This window comes from Eschrichtius robustus, chromosome 17 (genome assembly GCF_028021215.1).
Source record: "Eschrichtius robustus isolate mEscRob2 chromosome 17, mEscRob2.pri, whole genome shotgun sequence".
In the NCBI taxonomy this organism is placed as follows: domain Eukaryota; kingdom Metazoa; phylum Chordata; class Mammalia; order Artiodactyla; family Eschrichtiidae; genus Eschrichtius; species Eschrichtius robustus.
The window spans coordinates 65,680-84,703 of NC_090840.1; the positions used below are offsets into that span (position 1 = coordinate 65,680).

Consider the following 19,024-nt stretch of genomic DNA (forward strand, 5'->3'; position numbering starts at 1 on the left):
CAGCTGGTGCCGGCGCCCACTTCCCAGCGTCCCCACTGTAGGTCAGGGCCAGGAAGCATGGGTAGCAGGGAAACCACGCCCCCGCGCGAGCGTCCGCCAATCGCAGAGTGCAGTGCGGCGCGGAGCGCTGGGAGGGCGGTGCGTCCGTAGAAGCCCCGCCCCCAAGCCCGAGCGTCCGCCAGTCGCAGAGCGCGGTGCGTCCCGGCGCGCCGAGTTGGTTCGGCGACGCGCAGCCTTCCGGCGGCCTGAGGGGGCGGCACGCTCTGGAGGAGGTGGCACGCTCTGGAGGAGGCGGCGCGCACGGAGATGCCCGGCGGAGGCCAGTCTCGTGGCTGGAAGGTAGGCTGTGGACCTCTGGGCGCCGTCTCCTCGGTGCCCCCACGTCGGCTGGGCCCACGGGGCGCGTGTGGCTGGCCCCGGGCTGGTGGGCGGCCGGGGCATCTGTGGCGTGGACGCAGCCCGCGTTGGAGGCGGGGTGGGAGGAGCCGCCTCCCTGGAGGGCGAGGGTCGCGGCTGCGGGGCGACCGGAGAGGGTGAGCCCGGCCGTGCGGCCCGAGTCCAGCTGGTGCTCGCGGGTCTCTGCTGGGCCCCAGCGCGACGGCGGCGTCCTGGGGTCCGGGAGGGCCTGCGTAGCCGCCGCGTCTGCGCCGCGCTGCCTCCCCTGCCGACGCCGGAGCGGGAGCGTCTCGGCCGAGTCGGGCGCGGGGTCCGCCTGGTGACCGCGCTGAGAGCGGCGCAGCTACGTTCTGAGTGCATTGCGTTTGTCCTGCGTGTGCCCTTTACCTTTTGAAAGCGATTTTTGAGCTCCTCGCTTACCGACATGCTTGTTTCATCGTACTGAAAACTGAATGAAAGCAGACACTGACTCCTCTCTTGACTCCTCTTTTCTTACCAAAAAAGTTCCTGAAAAAATAGTCCGCGCACGCTGGTTCAGCCGCCGTCTCACTGCTGTGTCTCCTTGCTCCTGGAATACCATTGGTTGTCACACACGCTGTCAGTTTTGTGACTATACATTTACGAAGTCCAGGAAGCCCATGACAAACATACCTAACCCTGATTTCAGAAATACTAAAATGTGAAGAAAGAAAAAACCAAGGAATCAAGGAAGTATGTTAAATTGTTGAAGCCCATGTAACTTGTGTACTTGGTCAGTGTAGCATTTGACACATTTGCCACTTGATTCTCTTCCTGTATTGCAACTGCTCATTTACTTCTTGCTGCCTTCCTGCCAGGTTCTGACTTCTGACTTTGCGCCTTTTTCCTCACTTTCCAAGTTTGTTCTGGGCAGTCTCACACATTGATGTTAGCTGCCCCTCTGTATGGATGATTTTCAGATGTGTATTTGACCTTTCCTTTGAGCGCGGTTTAAACGCAGTGCACCATGAAGTCATCATTCTCTCGCCTTTAGTCCCCTGGGCGCCAACACTTCCTCCTGTGTTGTGCTGGCCTCAGCCTTTTGATACTGATGCTCTCTAATTGTGATTGCAGGGTGCACTTCAGCAGAAACCGTCAGGAGACTTGGAGGAGCAAGGTTCATTACTCACGGATCCTGGAGGGTGCATGGTACACCCAGGGACCGCACGGCGAGGTCGGGGGGTGAGACACAGAGGGAGAGAGGGACGGCACACCTGGGGTCTGCCTTTATTAGGGTCTGAGGGTTAGGTGTCTAGAATTTCGGGGATTCATTCTTCATTGGCTAATTTAAAGCAATAGCAGGGAGGGAGAAGCACGGTCACTCAAATGGTCAGTTATTTAGGTTACCAGGGCTTGTTGAAAGAGGAACCTTCATGGGTGGAGGCAGCCTAGTTCCTTACCTGGTGGTTTTGCAAGTAGCTATGCCATACAGCTGGAGATACTTTTATTCAAGATGGATTTCTTCTGAAGTGGATGCCACCTGGCAATCAGATGCTTAATGTCAGGCACTTACGCTACATCCTCACTTAGAAATCTTCATGTTTTTGACTTGATAGTCACTTTTCCCCTCGTCATTCTATCAGTTTTCAAGACCTTATCATAGCACCTGTCATAATCCCTTGAACATATTAGATACCTAATAGATATCTGATGAATGAATGAAAGGAGAACTAGTATAGAAGGTTTGCAAGTATTGTGGATATGAAGAAACATGGGGAAATACCCTGGTCAGAAGACTTGGGTACCAGTCTCAGCTCTACAGCTAACTAATTTTATAATTCTGGGCAAGCCATGTAGATCTGTCTGGACTCTTGAAATGGAAGTTGATATGTGCCTGAACTAACATGGTAGACTTGGGAATAGTATTGGGAAAGGCCTGAGTTGGTAGATAATAAAAGGAAGATGAGATTTAAGTACCTGAAATTGAAAGATGAAGAGGGAAGAGTCAATGGTGACTCAAAACTTGAACCTGTGAAAAATGGGAAGCTTGGGGAGAGTTAGTTGCTTCTTACCTGATGTTAGGATATACAGATATGGGAAACTTAAGGCCCAGGGAGAGATTAGGCTCCAAGTTGCTCCACGGCTGGGTATATTTTATTTCTTTCTTCCCTCCTGCCTTCGCCCCCTCACTGTCCTTTCAAGTGCTATGATTCTTATTCCCTTTAAGCTTTGTCTTCTCCCTTTACTTGCTAAATAGCCAAGAACGACCACAAATACTCCCTTTACCTATCAGTCGCTTACCTTCTGAGATTTCCTGATCCTCCCCTCACTCTCACAGTTCCTTTTGCCTCCTCAGACTGAATTATAGCTCTCCCCCTTCTCTTTCTCACTGAAAGGAAAACTATCTTGGTAAGGTCATAAAAGAGAAATAAAGGAGCATCATATCTTTCTGATGACACCCTCCGTCTCTATTCCTTTGGGTCCTCATCAGAAAACCTTATTTTATTTCTGGTGCTTCTTTCATAATAGCAAGGACATAGTAATTATTAATTAAATGCAATGTACGTGTCATTTCAAAGAACTTTTTTCTTTTTCAAGAAAGGGAAACATTGCTTCTTTGAAGCATTGGGGGGAGGAGCCAAGGAGAGAATAAGGACCTGGCTCCTGTTACAGAAAGGGGTTAGTATTAGGTAATAGGAATATTTTTCCTCTGAGACTATAGGGAAGAAGGAGAGCTCAGTAGATGGGAGGTCTGCTGAGTTTTATAGTGGCTTATTTTAACCTTAGGGAAGATGTGACGACTTGCGCTATGATGGTGACAAGGAGAGGTAAAGGCAGGCATGGGTGTGGAACTTGTGTATATAAGTGTGTGTGAGAGAGTAGAGGGGTAGGGAATGGTAAGAGTGTTTACCAGCATTGACCAAGGACAAGTAATAAGAAAATATGAAGAGGGCCACTCTCATTTGTGGGTCTTTTTATGCTAGCCTTGTGGCTTGGTGATTGGTAAAGTGAATTGGTAGAAGGGTAGGAGTCGTAATGCTTGAAAGGAAACCCTGAAGTAGTTAGCCAGAAGAATGCAGAATGGCAGGTGAGACATCATGACTAGGAGGAGGCTAGTGACTGATACCGTGACTGCGCTTGAGCCTTAGGAGTTCCGGTGATGTTCCCGGGTGCTCAGCCCGGTCGGAAAGCTCAGCCGCTGTTATGTGCCTTCGTGTGGAAGGTGCACATGATAGTTATTGCTAGACACTTTTGTTAAAGTGAGATAATGCAGAATCAGTGGCTAGAATCTTTATTTCTGGAATTAGACATACATGGGAGAAAATCCTGACATGTTGCTAACTAGCTCTCTGACCAGCACAATATACACAGCATTTCTAAGTTGTAGGTTCTTTGTCTATCAAATGGGGATAATACCGATCTTGCAAGGTTGGTATGAGGGTTAAATGATGAGAACTGCATGAAATGATGTACTGAGCATATAAGCACTCAATTAATGTTAGTGATAATGAAAGCAATTAATAATAAAACACCATGATAATGAAAGAAATTTCTAGATGAGGACAAAGCTATTGTTCATCCTCTACTGTTTTGCCTTTAGATTTCTCCAGAATTGCTTCACTCAGTTTGTTGAACAAGGAATAGGAAGAGGGCTTAGTTTTAAAGTTGTTCAGTGGTGGAGAGAGATTCTCTCATAGTTACCTTGGTAGGAGTACCTTATGGTTCCAGTTTTAGCCCTTGGTAATCCCATTGGATGATTTACCAGTGGCTCTGCTTCTCAGAATTAGACTCCTTAGTACTGATATCTTAGTCTAGAGGTTGTCTTATCCTTAAAATGGAAGGAAAGGAGAACTAACATTTATTGAAGACTTTTCATATGTCAGGTACTTCACATGTATATTGCCTGTAAGGGAAAAAATATTTTAAATCAAAATAATATATGCTCATAGATAAAGTAGTAGTATGAAAAAATTTCTCATGAAAGCCAGCAATTGTTGCCCTGCTCCTTCCTGCACTAAGTCATGTCCCTGAAGGCAATCCCTGTTTAAAATTGAGGTACTCATAGAATCACATACAGTTGTAAGGAATTATAGACATCTCACGTATTCTTTATCCAGTTGGCCACAATGGTAACATTCTGCAAAACTGTAGTACAATATCACCACCAATATACTGACATTAATACAATACAACTGTCTTATTCAAATCTCCCCAGATGTGCGTGTGTGTATGTGTGTGTGTGTTTAGTTCTATACAATTTTATCACATGTGTAGGTTCATGTATCTACTACCACAGTCAAGATACTGAACAGTTTCATCAGCATAGGATCCCTTTTATAATCACACCGACTCCCATTAACTCCCACCCCTAACCCCTGGCAATCATTAATCTATTCATTATCTAAAAGTTTTTGTCATTTCAAAAATGTTAGTGGGATAGAATCATACAGTTTATAACCTTTTGCCATTGTTTTCCTTATTTTTTTTCCCACTCAGCATAAGACTCTTGTCCAAGTTGTGAATATCAGTAGTTTCTTCATTTTTATTGCTGAGTCGTAGTCCATGGAAAGGATGCACCACAGTTTCACTTAGCATTTTACCTGTTGAAGTACATCTGGACTGTTTCCAGCTTCTGGATATTAGAATAAAGCTGCTGTGAACACTTGCGTACAGGTGTTTTTGGGAACATAGGTTTTTATTTCTCTAAGATAAATGCCCAGGAGTGTAATTGCTGGGTCATATCGTAATGTTTAGTTTTATAAGAAACTAACAAACTTTTCTAGAGTGGCTGTACAATATTACACTGGCAATGTATGAGTGATTCAATTTCATAGATAATAAATTCATGCTTTTAAAGTACAGAATTCAGTGGTTTTTAGTGTATTCACTAAAATAGTTGTGCAAATATTTCTTATTATAGAATATTCTCATCACACTGAAAAGAAACTCCATGGCTATTAGCAGTCATTCCACATTCTCTCCTTCCCCATCCCCCTGGCAACCACTAAGCTACTTTCCATCTGTATAGATTTGCCTATTCTGGACATTTCATATAAATGGAATAACATATGGTCTTTTGAGACTGGCTTATTTCACTTAGCCTAACGTTTTCAAGGTTCATCCATTGTTGTAGCATGTATCAGTATTTCATTTCCCTTTATGGTTGAATAATTTTTCATTGTATGGTATACAACATTAAAAAATTCCATTCATCAATTGATGGATATTTGGATTATTTACACTTTTTGGTTGTTATGAATGATGCTGTTATGATCGTTTGTGTACCAATTTTTGTGAAGATGAAAGTTTTCATTTACCTTGGATGTAAACCTACCAGTGGAATTGATGAGTCATATGGTAATTGTATGTTTAAATTTTGAGGAACTGCCAAACTGTTTTACAAGTGGTTACATTTTTTAGTCTCACCAGCAAGGAATGAGGATTCTAATTTCTCCGCATGCTTGTCAATACTTGTTATTGCGTTCTTTTGACTTTAGCCATCTTAATGGGTAGAAAGTGGTATTTTATTGTTTTGGTTTTGATTTGCGTTTCCCTAATGACTAATTATGTTGAGTATCTTTTCATGTGCTTATTGGTAATTTGTGTATCTTCTTTGAAGAAATGTGTATTCAAATTACTTGCCCATGTTTTTTTTTTTTTTAATTTGGCTGTGTTGGGTCTTTGTTGCTGCATGCGGGCTTTCTCTAGTTGTGGCGAGCAGGGGCTACTCTTCGTTGCGGTGTGCGGGCTTCTCATTGCGGCGGCTTCCCTTGCTGAGGAGCCCAGGCTCTAGGTGCGTGGGCTCTAGAGCGCAGGCTCAGTAGTTGTGGCACACGGGCTTAGTTGCTCTGTGGCATGTGGGATCTTCCCGGACCAGGGCTCGAACCTGTGTCCCCTGCATCGGCAGGCGGATTCTTAACCACTGCGCCACCAAGGAAGCCCTTGCCCATGTTTTAGTTGGATTTGTCTGTTTATTGTTGAATTGTAAGGGTTCTTTATAAATTCTGTATACAGTTTCCTTATCAGATAGGTGGTTTGCAGATATTTTCTCCCATTCTGTGGGCTTGCTTTTCATTTTCTTGATGAGGTCATTTGAAGCACAAATGTTTAAAATTTTTGATGAAGTCCAGTCTTTTTACTTTTGTTGCTTATGCTTTTGGTGTCGTATCTAAGAAATCACTTAGGTCGTAAGTCAAAGGTTTATTCGTATGTTTTCTTCTAAGAGTTTATAGTTTTAGCTCTTACATTTAGGTCTGTGGTTCATTTGGAGTTAATTTTTGTATGTGGTGTGAGGAAAGGGTCTACCTTCATTCTTTTGCATGTGGATATTTAGTTGTGCCAGTACCATTTGTTGAAAAGATTATTCTTTCTCCATTGAATTATTTTTGAATTTTCTTTTTAAAATCAATTGACCACAAATGTAAGGATTTATTTCTGAAGTATGATTTCTGTTCCATTCATTTATGTAATTACCCTTATGCCGCTACCATACTTTCTTAATTACTGTAGCTTGGTAGTAAGTTTTGAAGTTAGGAAATCTCTAGCTTGTGTTCTGTTTCAAGATTGTTTAAATTATTCTGGGTTCCTAGCATTTTCATGTGAATAGTAACATCAGTCAATTTCTGCAAACAGCCATCTGGGATTTTTATTGGGTAACTCTGTAGAGAAATTGGAGAGTATTGCTGTCTTAACAGTATTAAGCTTTCCAAGCCACAAACATGGGGTGTCTTTCTATTTTATTTAGCTCTTTCATTTCTTTTAACTATGTTTTGTAGTTTTCACTGTAAAAGTCTTGCACTTCCTTGATTAAACTTATTTCTAAGTATTTTATTCTTTTTGTCGCTGTTAATGGAATTTTTAAAAAATTCATTCTTTGTGGTCATTGCTAGTGTATGTAATTACACTTGATTATTTTATATTCAGATTGTGTCTTGCAACTTTGCTGAAGTCATTTGTTCTAATTGTTTGTGTGTGTGTGTGTTTCTTAGGATTGTCTATATATAAGACCATATCATCTCTGAGTATTCAGAGATAGTTTTACCTCTTCCTTTACAGTTTGGATGTCTTACTTCTTCTCCTTGCCGAATTGCCATGGCTAGAACCTCTAGTACAATCTTGAATATAAGTGGTGAGAGCTCACATCCTTTTCTTGATCCTTAGGGAGAAAACATTCAGTATTTTATTACGTATGATGTTAGCTGTGAGTTCTTTTTAGATATTCTTTATCAGATTGAGGAAGTACTGTTCCATTGCGAGTATGTTGAGAATTACTATGGAAGGGTGTTGGCTTTTGTAAGTTGTTTTTCTGTTGATCCAATTTTTTCCTTTGTCCTTTATTAATATGGTATATTTATTGAGTTTTGGATGTTACATCAATCTTGCATTGCTGGAGGGAAAATCCCTGTTGGCCGTGGTGTATAACCCTTTGTATATGTTGCTGGATTCAGTATGCTGATATTTTGTTGAGCATTTTTGCATCTATATTCATAAGTAATAATGGTCTAGTTTTTTTTTGATGTCTTTGGTTTTGTTATAAGGATATTTGGTTTCATAGTATGAGTTAGGAGTTTGTGAAGCATTGATATTAATGCATTTTTACATTTGGCATAAATTATTAGTGTAGCCATCTGAGTTTTGGTTTTTCTTTGTGGTGTTTCCAAATTACTGATTCAATCCATTTGTTATGTCTATTCAGTTTTTTAAAAAATTTATTAATTTATTTTGGCTGCATTGGGTCTTCATTGCTGAGTGCTGGCTTTCTCCAGTTGCGGCGAGCGGGGCCTACTCTTCGTTGCGGTGCGCGGGCTTCTCATTGCAGTGGCTTCTCTTGTTGCAGAGCATGGGCTCTAGGTGCGCGGGCTTCACTAGTTGTGGCATGCAGGCTCAGTAATTGTGGCTCACGGGCTCTAGAACGCAGGCTCAATAGTTGTGGCGCACAGGCTTAGTTGCTCTGCGGCATGTGGGATCTTCCCGGACCAGGGCAGGAACCCGTGTCCCCTGCATTGGCAGGTGGATTCTTAACCACTGCGCCACCAAGGAAGCCCTGTTCAGTTTAATTTCTACTTGAGTCAGTTTTGCTAGTTTGTGTCTTTCTTGGAGTCTGTGTATTGTATGGTAGTTACCTAATTTGTTGGCGTACAGTTTTTCATATTATTTCCTTAGAGTGTTTCCTATAATCCTTTAGTTTGGTAGTGCTTTTTCTCTTTTATTTTTTGTTTTTGCAATTTGAATCTTCTCTCTTTCCCTCTTTTTTTTTTTTCTTTTTGTCAGTTTAGCTAAAGGTTTGTCTGTTTTGGTCTTTTCAAGGAACCAACTTTTGGTTATATTTGTATTTTTCATTATTTTGTTTTCTATTTTATTTCTGCCTAATTGTTCTCATTTCCTTCCTTCTTGCTTTGGGTTAGTTGCTCTTATCTTTCTAGTTTTCTAAGATGAAGGGTTAAGCTATTAATTTGAGGCCTTCTTTTTTAAAATAGGTATTTACAGCTATAAGTTTTTCTGTAAGCATTGCTTTTTCTACATCCGCAAGTTTTAATATATTTTATTGTTTTCATTTTTCTCATAATATCTTCTAATTTTTCTTGTGATTCTGTCTTGATCCACTGGTTATTTAGGAGTGTGTTGTTTAATTTCCATATTTTTGTGATTTTTGCAGTTTTATTTCTGTTGTTAATTTCATTGTATTGTTGTCTAAGAATAGTAATAATATGCTCTCAGATACTCTTTCTGCTTCCTTTTTTTCTGGGACTCTTATGCATATATTTGTATACCTGATGGTGTCCCACAGGTCTCTGAGGTTCTGTTCATTCTTCTTCATTTTTCTTTCTTTCTGTTCTTCAGCTTGGATACTCTCAATTGTCCTGTCTTAAAGTTTGCTGACTTTTTCTTCTGCTAGCTCAAATCTGCTCTAGAGCCTCTCTAGAGAACTTTTCATTTCAGTTATTGTACTATTCAATTCTTGAATTTCTATTTGAGTGTAGTGGTTTCTTTCTTTCTAAAAAGTAATTATGTCTTTATAGTCTCTATTTGCTGGGGTATTTTAACTTTTTTAGACAATTTCCTTTTTTTTCTTTGAGCATATTTACAGAAGCTGATTTAAAGTCTTTGGTGAATCCAACTTCTGGCCTCCCTCAGGTACAGTTTTTCTTTCTTTTTTTTTTTTTTTAAATTAATTAATTAATTAATTAATTTTTAAAAATATGGCTGTGTTGGGTCTTTGTTTCTGTGCGAGGGCTTTCTCCAGTTGTGGCAAGCGGGGGCCACTCTTCATTGCGGTGCGTGGGCCTCCCACTATCGCGGCCTCTCTTGTTGCGGAGCACAGGCCCCAGACGCGCAGGCTCAGTAATTGTGGCTCATGGGCCCAGCTGCTCCGTGGCATGTGGGATCTTTCCCAGACCAGGGCTCGAACCCGTGTCCCCTGCATTTGCAGGCAGACTCAACCACTACGCCACCAGGGAAGCCCCCAGTTTTTCTTGACTGCATTTTTCTTGTTATACCTTTCCGTTTCTTTGTGTTTTACGATTTTTTGTTGAAACCAGACATTTAAAATATAATGTGACAACTCTGGACATTAAGTTCCCCCATCCCCTCCCCAGAGGTTTTTTAATTTGTTTGTTATTGCTATTTGTTTGTTTAATGACTTTCCTAAAGTTTCTTAAAGTTTGTAAAGTTCCTGTTTTCTGTAGGAAAAGCGGCATTTCCAACTTTTCCTGCTACCTCCAGGAGATGGGTCCATTAAAGGACAAGGGGAGGATTGCCATCAAAGAGCTGGAAGTAAAGGAGCCTTGCTGTCCCAGCCCATTCCCTGCCCTGTGAACCAGGACCCACAAACTGCATAAAATGGAGTGTTGGTGGCTGTTTGAGGCTTACAGTAAATGCCAAAAATTTGGGGAAAAAAATATTTTCTGTTTGTAGTTGCTGAACACACTACACTGTCTACTTGTCTGTGAATTATTGGACAGAGATTTCTTTAGATGCTTTGAGCCAATAAGTCTTTCATTCTTTACTGAAGAACTCTGTGTGTGTTGAGGCCTGCCTTCTATAGTCTGGTAGTTTATAACCGACTTAACCTTAACTTTCTCCTTGTGCAGGGCCTTGACGTTATCCAGAGCTGAGATATTAGGGCCTTCTCAGGTTTTTCCGGTGCATACACACAGCCCTGCACATCAGGTAGCATTCCAGATCCCCTGGAACATGTCAGATCTTTTCAGCGCTGCCTGTGGACATTTCATTCTTCAGATATTTCTTCGTTAGTACTTTCGGCTGTTTGGTCCCTGAAACCACTATTGCTGCTGCAGGCAGCTATAATATGAATTGCTGTCAATTGTTTTAGACAAATGCCCTGGTGATAGGGCTTTCCCATTGAGTGAGCTCTGAGTCAGGTCGAACTAAGTTCTGTGAATAAGTTTTTTTTCTCAAGAGCTGCCAGGCAGTTCAGATAGTGATAGTACTCTGTGGATAGGGCCTTTTGAGGACCTACAAACCCAGTTTGCTCTCTCCTCTGACTGCTGGGCTGCCGGTTTACACAGCTTACCCTGGTTATGAGGCTGCTGTTTTTCAAGGCTACTATGGAGCTAGAGAGGGGGCATGAGATGAGGGCAAATTAAAACACCAAAAAGTTCACTGTTCTTGTCGATATTAAGCTCCTTTTCTTGAGTGAATGCTGTTCAGATTATGAGCCTATGGTTAATTTCCAAATTTTTGAAAAATTAAACTTTGACTATTTTTTTCTTCCACTGTTACTGTTTCTTTTATGAAGGAACAAATTATTAGAGGTTCTTATTCTCTTATTCTGGAAGTTTGCTTATCACGTTTTTTATTTTAGCCATCATGATAGGTGTGTGCTGATAACTCATTGTGGTTTTAATTTGTATTTCCATGATGGCTAATGATGTTGAACATGTTTTTATGTGATTATTTGCTATCTGTCTATCTTCTTTGGCAAAATACCTGTTCGTTTCTTTTACCCATTTTTAAATTGGATTTTTTGGGGTTATTGCTGAATTTTGAGAGCTTAAAAAATATTCTAGATACTAGTCCCTTATTGGACATGTTGTTTCCAAATATCTTCTGGCAGCAATATTTTTAAATTTTTACCATGTTCATTTGATAGTTTGTGCATTTGCTATAAAATCTATAAGAACTCCTTGCTTAGCTCTAGAACCCAAAAATTTTCTGTGTTTTTCTAACAGCTTTATAGTTTAGTGTTTTACATTTAAGTTATGACATATTTTGAGTTAATTTTCATATAAGGTGTGAGGTTTAGGTTGAGGTTTTTTTTTTTCTTTTTTTGGTCTATGGACTTTCAGTTGTCCACTACCATTTATTGAAGGTCTGTTCCTTCCTCCCTTGAATTGCTTCTGCACCTTTGTCAAAAACCAATTGCGCAGATATGTGTGGGTTTATTTTTGGGTTTCTGAAGTGGTCCAGTCATCTATGTGTCTATCTCTTTGCCTAGTAAGCATTAACATTGGATAGAGTGACTTTCCACTTTATTCTTCTTCAAAACAGTTTTAGCTCTTCTAAGGCCTGTGGCTTTCTCTGTAAGTTTTAAAATAGTTTGGCTATGTCTACAAAATACTTTCTGGAATTTTGGTAGGAAATGAATTAAAGCTATCGATCAATCTGGGGCAGATAGACATCTGTGGGTCTCCTAGTCCATGTCTCTCCATTTGTTAATCTTTGGGTTCTTTCATCAGCATTTTGAAATTTGTAGCATGCAGGTGCCATACATGTTTTGGTAACTTTATACTTAACTATTTCATTTATTTTGGTGTGATTGTAAATTGTATTGTTTTTAATTCTAGTTTCTACATGTTTATTGTTAGTATTTAGAAATGGATTGGTTTTCGTGCACTAATGTTATATTTTGTAGCTTTGCTGAACTCACTTATTAGTACTAGCCATTTTTTTGGTTAGATTTCTTGGGATTTTCTGTGTAGACTATCATGTCTCAGTAGTTTTGTTTTTTCGTTTTCAAACTGTATGTTCTCAAATCCACTGTCGTCCACTGCCGCCCTACCCACTTCCCCCCCCCTCCGCCCCATCTCCCTGCCTTATTGTAGCAGCTAGAACTTCCAGTACCATGTTGGATAAGAGTGATGAGAGTGGACATCCTTACTTGTTACTGATCTTAGGGGGAAAGCATTCATTCTTTCCTGGTTAAGTATGATGTGAGCTGAGGGTTTTTGGTAGTTGGTCTTAAGTTGAGGAAGTTTACCTTTATTTGTAGTTTGTTTACAGTTTTATAATGAATTGGTGTTGTATTTTATTATATGCTTTTTTTGTGTGCCAGATGCTGCAGTTTTTCTTTTCAGCTTGTTGATATATGGTAGATTACATTGGGTGAGTTTTTTAAAAAATTGATCCATATATATATATTTTAATTAGTTAACTTATTCTTTTTGGCTGTGTTGGGTCTTTGTTGCTGCGTGTGGGCTTTTTCTAGTTGTGGCGAGTGGGAACTAGTCTTCGTTGAGGTGCTTGGGCTTCTTATTGCAGTGTCTTCTCGTTCTGCAGCACAGGCTCTAGGTGCGCAGGCTTCAGTAGTTGTGGCTCTTGGGCTCTAGAGCACAGGCTCAGTAGTTGTGGTATGGGCTTAGTTGCAGGCTCACTAGTTGTGGTGCACGGGCTTAGTTGCTCTGCGGCATGTGGGATCTTCCCAGACCAGGGATCGAACCTGTGTCCCCTGCATTGGCAGGCGGATTCTTATACATTGGTTGATTTTTGAATGTTGAATCAGCCGTGCACACCTGAAATAAACCCCACTTGGCCTTTTTGTACATTCCTTTGTAAACGTTATTAGATTCCTTTTGCTGATATTCTCGAGGTTTTTTTTTGCATTTAAATTCATAAGAGACATTTGGTTTGTAGTTTTCTTTTTTATATTGTCTTTGCCTGACTCTTATCAGGGTAGTGTTAGTTTCCTAAAATGAGTTTGGAAGTGTTCTTTCTTGTTTTATTTTCTGGAAGTTATTATATAAAGTCGACGTTAATTCTTTGTTGAAGGTTTGTTAGAATTGTGTAATGAAATCACTTGGGCCTAGTGGTTTGTTTTCAGGGACTTTTAAACTTCAAATTCAATTTATTTGTTGGTTATAAGGTCTGTTTACATTATCTATTCTTGGTTGAGTTTTGGAAGTTGTGGATTTTGAGGAATTGGTTGACTTCTTCTAAGTTACTGAGTTTATGAGTGCAAAGTTTGTAGTGTTCCTATGTCTTTTTAATGGCTGTAGGATTTGTAGGGATGTATTTTTTCAATGGCTGTAGGATTTGTTGTGATAGCCCCTGTTTCAGACTCATATTTGTCATTTGTGTCTTCTCTGTTTTTTGTCAGTCCTCCTAGATGTGTATTAATTGTAATTATTTCTTGAAGGACTAGCTCTTGGTTTTATTGCTTTAAAAAAATAGTTGTTTTCCTGTTTTGAATTGAATTGATTCCTACTATTTCTCTCTTCCTTTTGCTTGCTTGCTTTAGTTATTTTTTGTTCTTCTAGTTTCTTGAGGTTGGAATTTAGGTTATTGATTTGAGAGTTTTTTTCATTTCCAATGAAAATAAGTTGACCCTTGAACAGTGTGGAGTTAGGAGGCTGATCCCCTGTGCAGTTGAAAGTCCATGTATAACTTCACAGTTAGCCCTCTGTATCCGTGGTTCCACATCCATGGATTCCGCCACCTGTGGATCATGTGGTACTGGAGTAGGTATTTATTGAAAAAATCCATGTGTAAGTGGACCTATGCAGTTCAAACCTGTGTTGTTCAAGGGTCAACTGTATTTCATGTTACGAATTTCCCTCTCAGTTCTGCTTTAGCTGCATCCCATATATTTTGATATGCTGTTTCTTTTTTCATTTAATTTTGTATGTTTAAAAAATTCTGTTAAAGACTGTGTTTTATTCATGAATCAGAAGCTTGTTATTTATTCATGTTTTTATCATTTATCTGTTTTGTTTTTGTTATTGGTTTCTAATTCATTTATGATTAAGCCACACATTCTGTATGATTTCAGTCTCTTAAATTTATTCTCTGAATATGCTTCATTTGGGTGAATGTTCCTTTGTGTTTGGAAAAATAATATGTATTTTGTTTTTGTTGGGTGGTGTGCTCTCTATGTGTCAGTTAAGTATTGTTAGGGTTTTTTTGTTTGTTTTGTTTTTTTGGTGAGATCTTGTATGACTTATATTATTTTCTACCTAGCAGTTCTATCAGTTGCTGAGCATGGTGGGCACATGTCGAAATCCCCAACTATAGTGGTGGATTTGTGTATTTATTCTTTCGGCTCTATCAGTTTTGTTTTATGCATTTTGAGGCTCTGTTGTTTGGTGTTTATAAAATTAGTAGTGTTGTATCTTTCTGTTGAATTTATTCTTTTATTGTTACATAATTTCTGTCTTTGTTTCTAGAAATTTCCTTTTGACCTGAGGTCTACTTTACCAGATACTAATATAGCCACTTTTGTTGTCAGAGTTTACTTGTCATATCTTTCTATTCATTTACTTTCAACCTCCCTATAGTGTTGAACTTGAAATTAGTTTCTTCCAAATAGCATGTGGTTGGTTCATGTTTTTTAATCTACTTTGCCAGGCTTTGTCTTTTGATGGATGTATTTAGGTCATTTACATGTAAGAGAAAATTATTGATATGTTAGTGTTCAAGTTTGCCATTTTGTTGTTTTCTTCCTGTTCTTTCCTTTCTCTTTTTTTGCCTTTTTGGAGTTACTTAAACAATTTTAGGTTTCCATTTGGATTTATTTACAGTTTTTCTTAGCTTTTTTTGTTGTATCATTTTCTCAATGGTTTTTCTAGATATACAATAATACATGTGTAGCTTATCACAGTCTACATATGCAGCATTTTATCACTTCTAGTAAAATGTGGAGGCTTCACTTTCCATTTAAGTACCTTTAATGTTACCTAGTATTGTGACTTTTGTTTCATATTTCATATTCATTGACTATGATTTATACAGTTCTTGAGGAGGATTGTGTTTTGTATTTATCCATACTCCTGCAGTTTCTGTTTTTCCTTTTTCCACACTGCTCACAAGATTTAAAGAAAAAAATCATTTTCTACTGTTTGAGTACTTCCTTTTACCAGTCTTTAAGTGTGTATCTGCTGGTTTCCAAATACTTAAGTTTTTTTTTGTTTTTTTGTTTTTTGGGTCTAAAATGTCTTTATTTCCCCTTGATTGTTGAACTGTTTACTGGATATCAAATTCTGGGTTGCTGTTATTTTCTTTAAGAACTGAAAAATAATTGCCCCACCTCATTCTGGCTCTAAGATTTCAGATCAGAGTTCTGTCACTAGAATTGGTGTTTCTATATAGGCAGTATGTTATCATGGCTCTTTTCCAAAGTTTTCTTTATCTTTAGAAGTTTAATTTTGATGTCTTGCTATTGGTTTCTTTGGGTTTATCCTGCTTGGGGTTCTTTCAGCTTATTAAAACTGAAGAAATATTATATCTTTTACCCAATGTAGGAAATTTTGAGCTGATATGTTTTAAAATACTTTCTCAGTTTAATTTCTTTTTCTTTACCTCTTGGAACAGTGATATGAATGATGAATCCTTTGTTATTGTCTCACAGGTCCCTGAGGCTCTATTCATTTTTCTTCACTATATTTTGTCTGAATCTGTTGTTCAGATTAGTTGAATTCTATTGATTGGACTACAAATTACTGATTCTATCTTCTGTAGTTATGATTTTACTACTGAGTCTAACCAGTAGGTTTTTTATTTTGGTAATTGTATTTTTCAGTTCTATAGTTTCCATTTGGTCCTTTTTTATATTTTTTTTTTCTAATTTTTCATTGTTTCAAGAGAACTTGCAGTTGATTATTGAAGCATTTTTATGACAGATATTAAAAAATTCTTGTTAGATAGTTCCAGCACCAGATTGATTTACTTGTTGGCATCAGTTGATTGTTTTTCTTATTTGTTTTTTGATAGTATTGGTTCTTAGTATGAAGAACAATATTCAATTGTATTCTGGACATTTTGTCGATCTTAGGAGACGCTGGGTTCTACTTAAGTATTTTATTGTCGCAGTGTGCTGCTAAGATCAAGCACACAGGTCCTGACCTACTTTTGTGGATCGTGGTTCTAATGATAGTTTAATTTTTAGAGCCTTTGTGATGTTGTTTTGGTCTGCTCGGCATATCTAGTGCCAGTAACCTTAGGGAACAGAAGGGGGTTCCCCAGGCTGACCTGCTAGGGTCTCTTGGTGAAGGAGCAGAGAATCTCAGGCACACAGTGACCAAGAAGCTTCCCTTGTCAGGTTCTTGCTGTGTTGGGATCCCCCATGCCTCTGAGAGACACAGAGAGTGATTCTTGGGTAGTGTGTGAGTTGTCAAGAGATCCTTCCTACTGACACCTAATCTCTCCACCTCTCTCCACTCTCTTTCTTTTCCTGGAATCTCTAATGGAAGGAGATCTGGGTCCATTGGGATTCCCTTGATCATTTATTATTGGCAGTGTTCCCAATTGCTCTCTCCCTCTGGTGGTGCTGGGCTTAGTTGATACTGTCAGAGAGACTCCTGTTTGATCAAGAGGAGGAATGAGCTAGGTTGGGGGTGGGGAAACATGGGGTCTGGGTCACCTTCTGTTGGGTGCTGGGACATAATTCACCTTGTTACTCTGTTATTCCTTCAGTCTTGGGCTCCCAAACCAGCTTGCTACTTCCAGAATTCTCACCAGCCTCTATGTTATTTTCAGCGATTATAGTTGTTTTTAGTGGGGAGAAGCTGGGAGAAATTTGATCTGTACCATCTTGTTTAGATCAGAAGTTTGGAAATCACTAATTCTTTTAGCTGTTTTTTTCTGGAGTTTATTTTCTTATTTTAAAAAACACATTAATTATTAGGTTGACCAAAAGTTCCTTCAGTTTTTAAGTAAAAATAAAAGACACCTTTTTCATTTCACCAAGTACTTTACTGAACAACGTATTCACCATTTTGTTCTACTACTTTCTGCCATTTTTCAGCCAACTTCATAATTCCATCTTCCCACAACTTACTATCTTTCTGAGCAGAGAACTGTTCCAGGTGCCTTTTACAGTCTTCCAGGGAATTGACATTTTTTCCGTTAAGAGAATTTTGTGAAGACTAACATAATTAGAAAGCCGAAGGTGCAATGTCTGGTGAACACAGTGGATGTATTAGAACTTCCCAGCCAAACTGTAACAGTTTTTGCTTGGTCATCAAAGAAACACGCGGTCTTGTGTTATCTTGATGGAAGATTATGCGTTTTCTGTAGACTAATTCTAGACACTTTTCGTCGAGTGCTGCTTTCAGTTGGTCTCATGGGGAGCAGTACTTGTTGGAATTAATCGTTTGGTTTTCCAGAAGGAGCTTGTAGTAGAGGACTCCCTTCCAATCCCACTGTATACACAACCTCACCTCCTTTGGCTGAAGACCAGCCTTTGGTGTGGTTGGCAGAGGTTCATTGCACTTGCCCTGCTATCTCTTCTGTTCGACATTACTGTACAGTATCCGTTTTTCATCACCCATCACAATTTGTTTTAAAAATGGAACTTTTTTTTACGTTTCAGTAGAAAATCGAATGTGGAAATACAGTCAAGAAAGTTATTTTTGACTTAACTTACATGGAATCCAAACATCAAAGCGACTAACATAACCAAGCTGGTACAAATGATTTTCAACACTTGAATTGGATATTTTGAGTATGTCGGCTATCTCCCACATGGTATAATGTTGATCTCAATTAATGTCTCGATTTTGATCGCTGTCAACTGCAGCTGGTCTACCCAATCATGGAGCATTGCCCAGTGAGAAATCTCCAGCGTGAAACTTCGCAAACCACTTTTGACACGTTCGGTGAGTCACGACACCTCCTCCATACATGACACAAATCTGTTCTTGCATTTCAGTTGAGTTTTTACCTTTATTGAAATAAAGCATAATATGCCGAAAATGTTGCTTTTTTCTTCCATCTTCAGTGTTAAGATGGCTACACAAAACTTCACCAACTTTGGTAAGTTTTTTTTTTTAATTCATGCTGATATGACAGCTGTTACAACACAGTCTAACAAAATTGTTTCAAATGAAGTTAAAGACAAGTAAGTGCTACTAGAGCCATTTTATGGAAAAAAAACAAATGCTCTTGGGCCCAACCCAATATTTAATCTGTTGATTACCTAGTATGGCAGATGAGGACTTAGCTGTCTTATGTGAGCATGCCATATCTCTGTTATCCTTCATTATTATGTTACAGCTTTTTGCTAAACCAGAAATAAATATTAATACTATGATCACATAAATGTGGCTCATTGAAGACTCAAGTAGTGTACTTTGCTTCCTTCTTGTGCAACAATTATTTTAATGTAGTAAATCATTGCTACATGTTTTTCTTTACATCATTTTTTACTTAATTATAGGTAATTAAAAATTTTTTACGCCTGTTCCTAGTCAGGCAATATGGCTTATTCCTCCTTTTGTGTGGTATATTCTCCAGTATCTTCCTAATAAAGAGTGTGTTAAAAGTTTTTTTGAGTTCTGCATGTCTGAAAATTTCTTTATTTTGTTCCCATAGTTGATTAATAATTTGGCTGAGTAGAGACATTTAGATTAAAAATCAGTTTTCCTCAGAATTTTTAAGGCATTGTGCCAGTGTCTTCTTATGTCCATTTCATCTTAAATGACTCAATTTAATTAAA

The 19,024-nt window shown here is 39.0% G+C and overlaps 1 protein-coding gene across 7 annotated transcripts in view; it reads left to right on the top strand.

The window, feature by feature from the left end:
* The first annotated feature begins 255 nt into the window (after nt 1-255).
* Nucleotides 256-19,024, top strand: part of SPIDR (scaffold protein involved in DNA repair) — a 377,600-nt gene continuing 358,831 nt past the window's right edge. For all 7 annotated transcript variants that reach the window (XR_011070777.1, XM_068525972.1, XM_068525967.1 and 4 more), the window contains exon 1: nt 256-339. Coding sequence is in view for 6 of the 7 variants with exons in the window: in XM_068525972.1 (XP_068382073.1) it covers nt 307-339 (33 nt within the window). In the remaining variant the exon portion in view is untranslated. The remainder of the gene's footprint in view (nt 340-19,024) is intronic.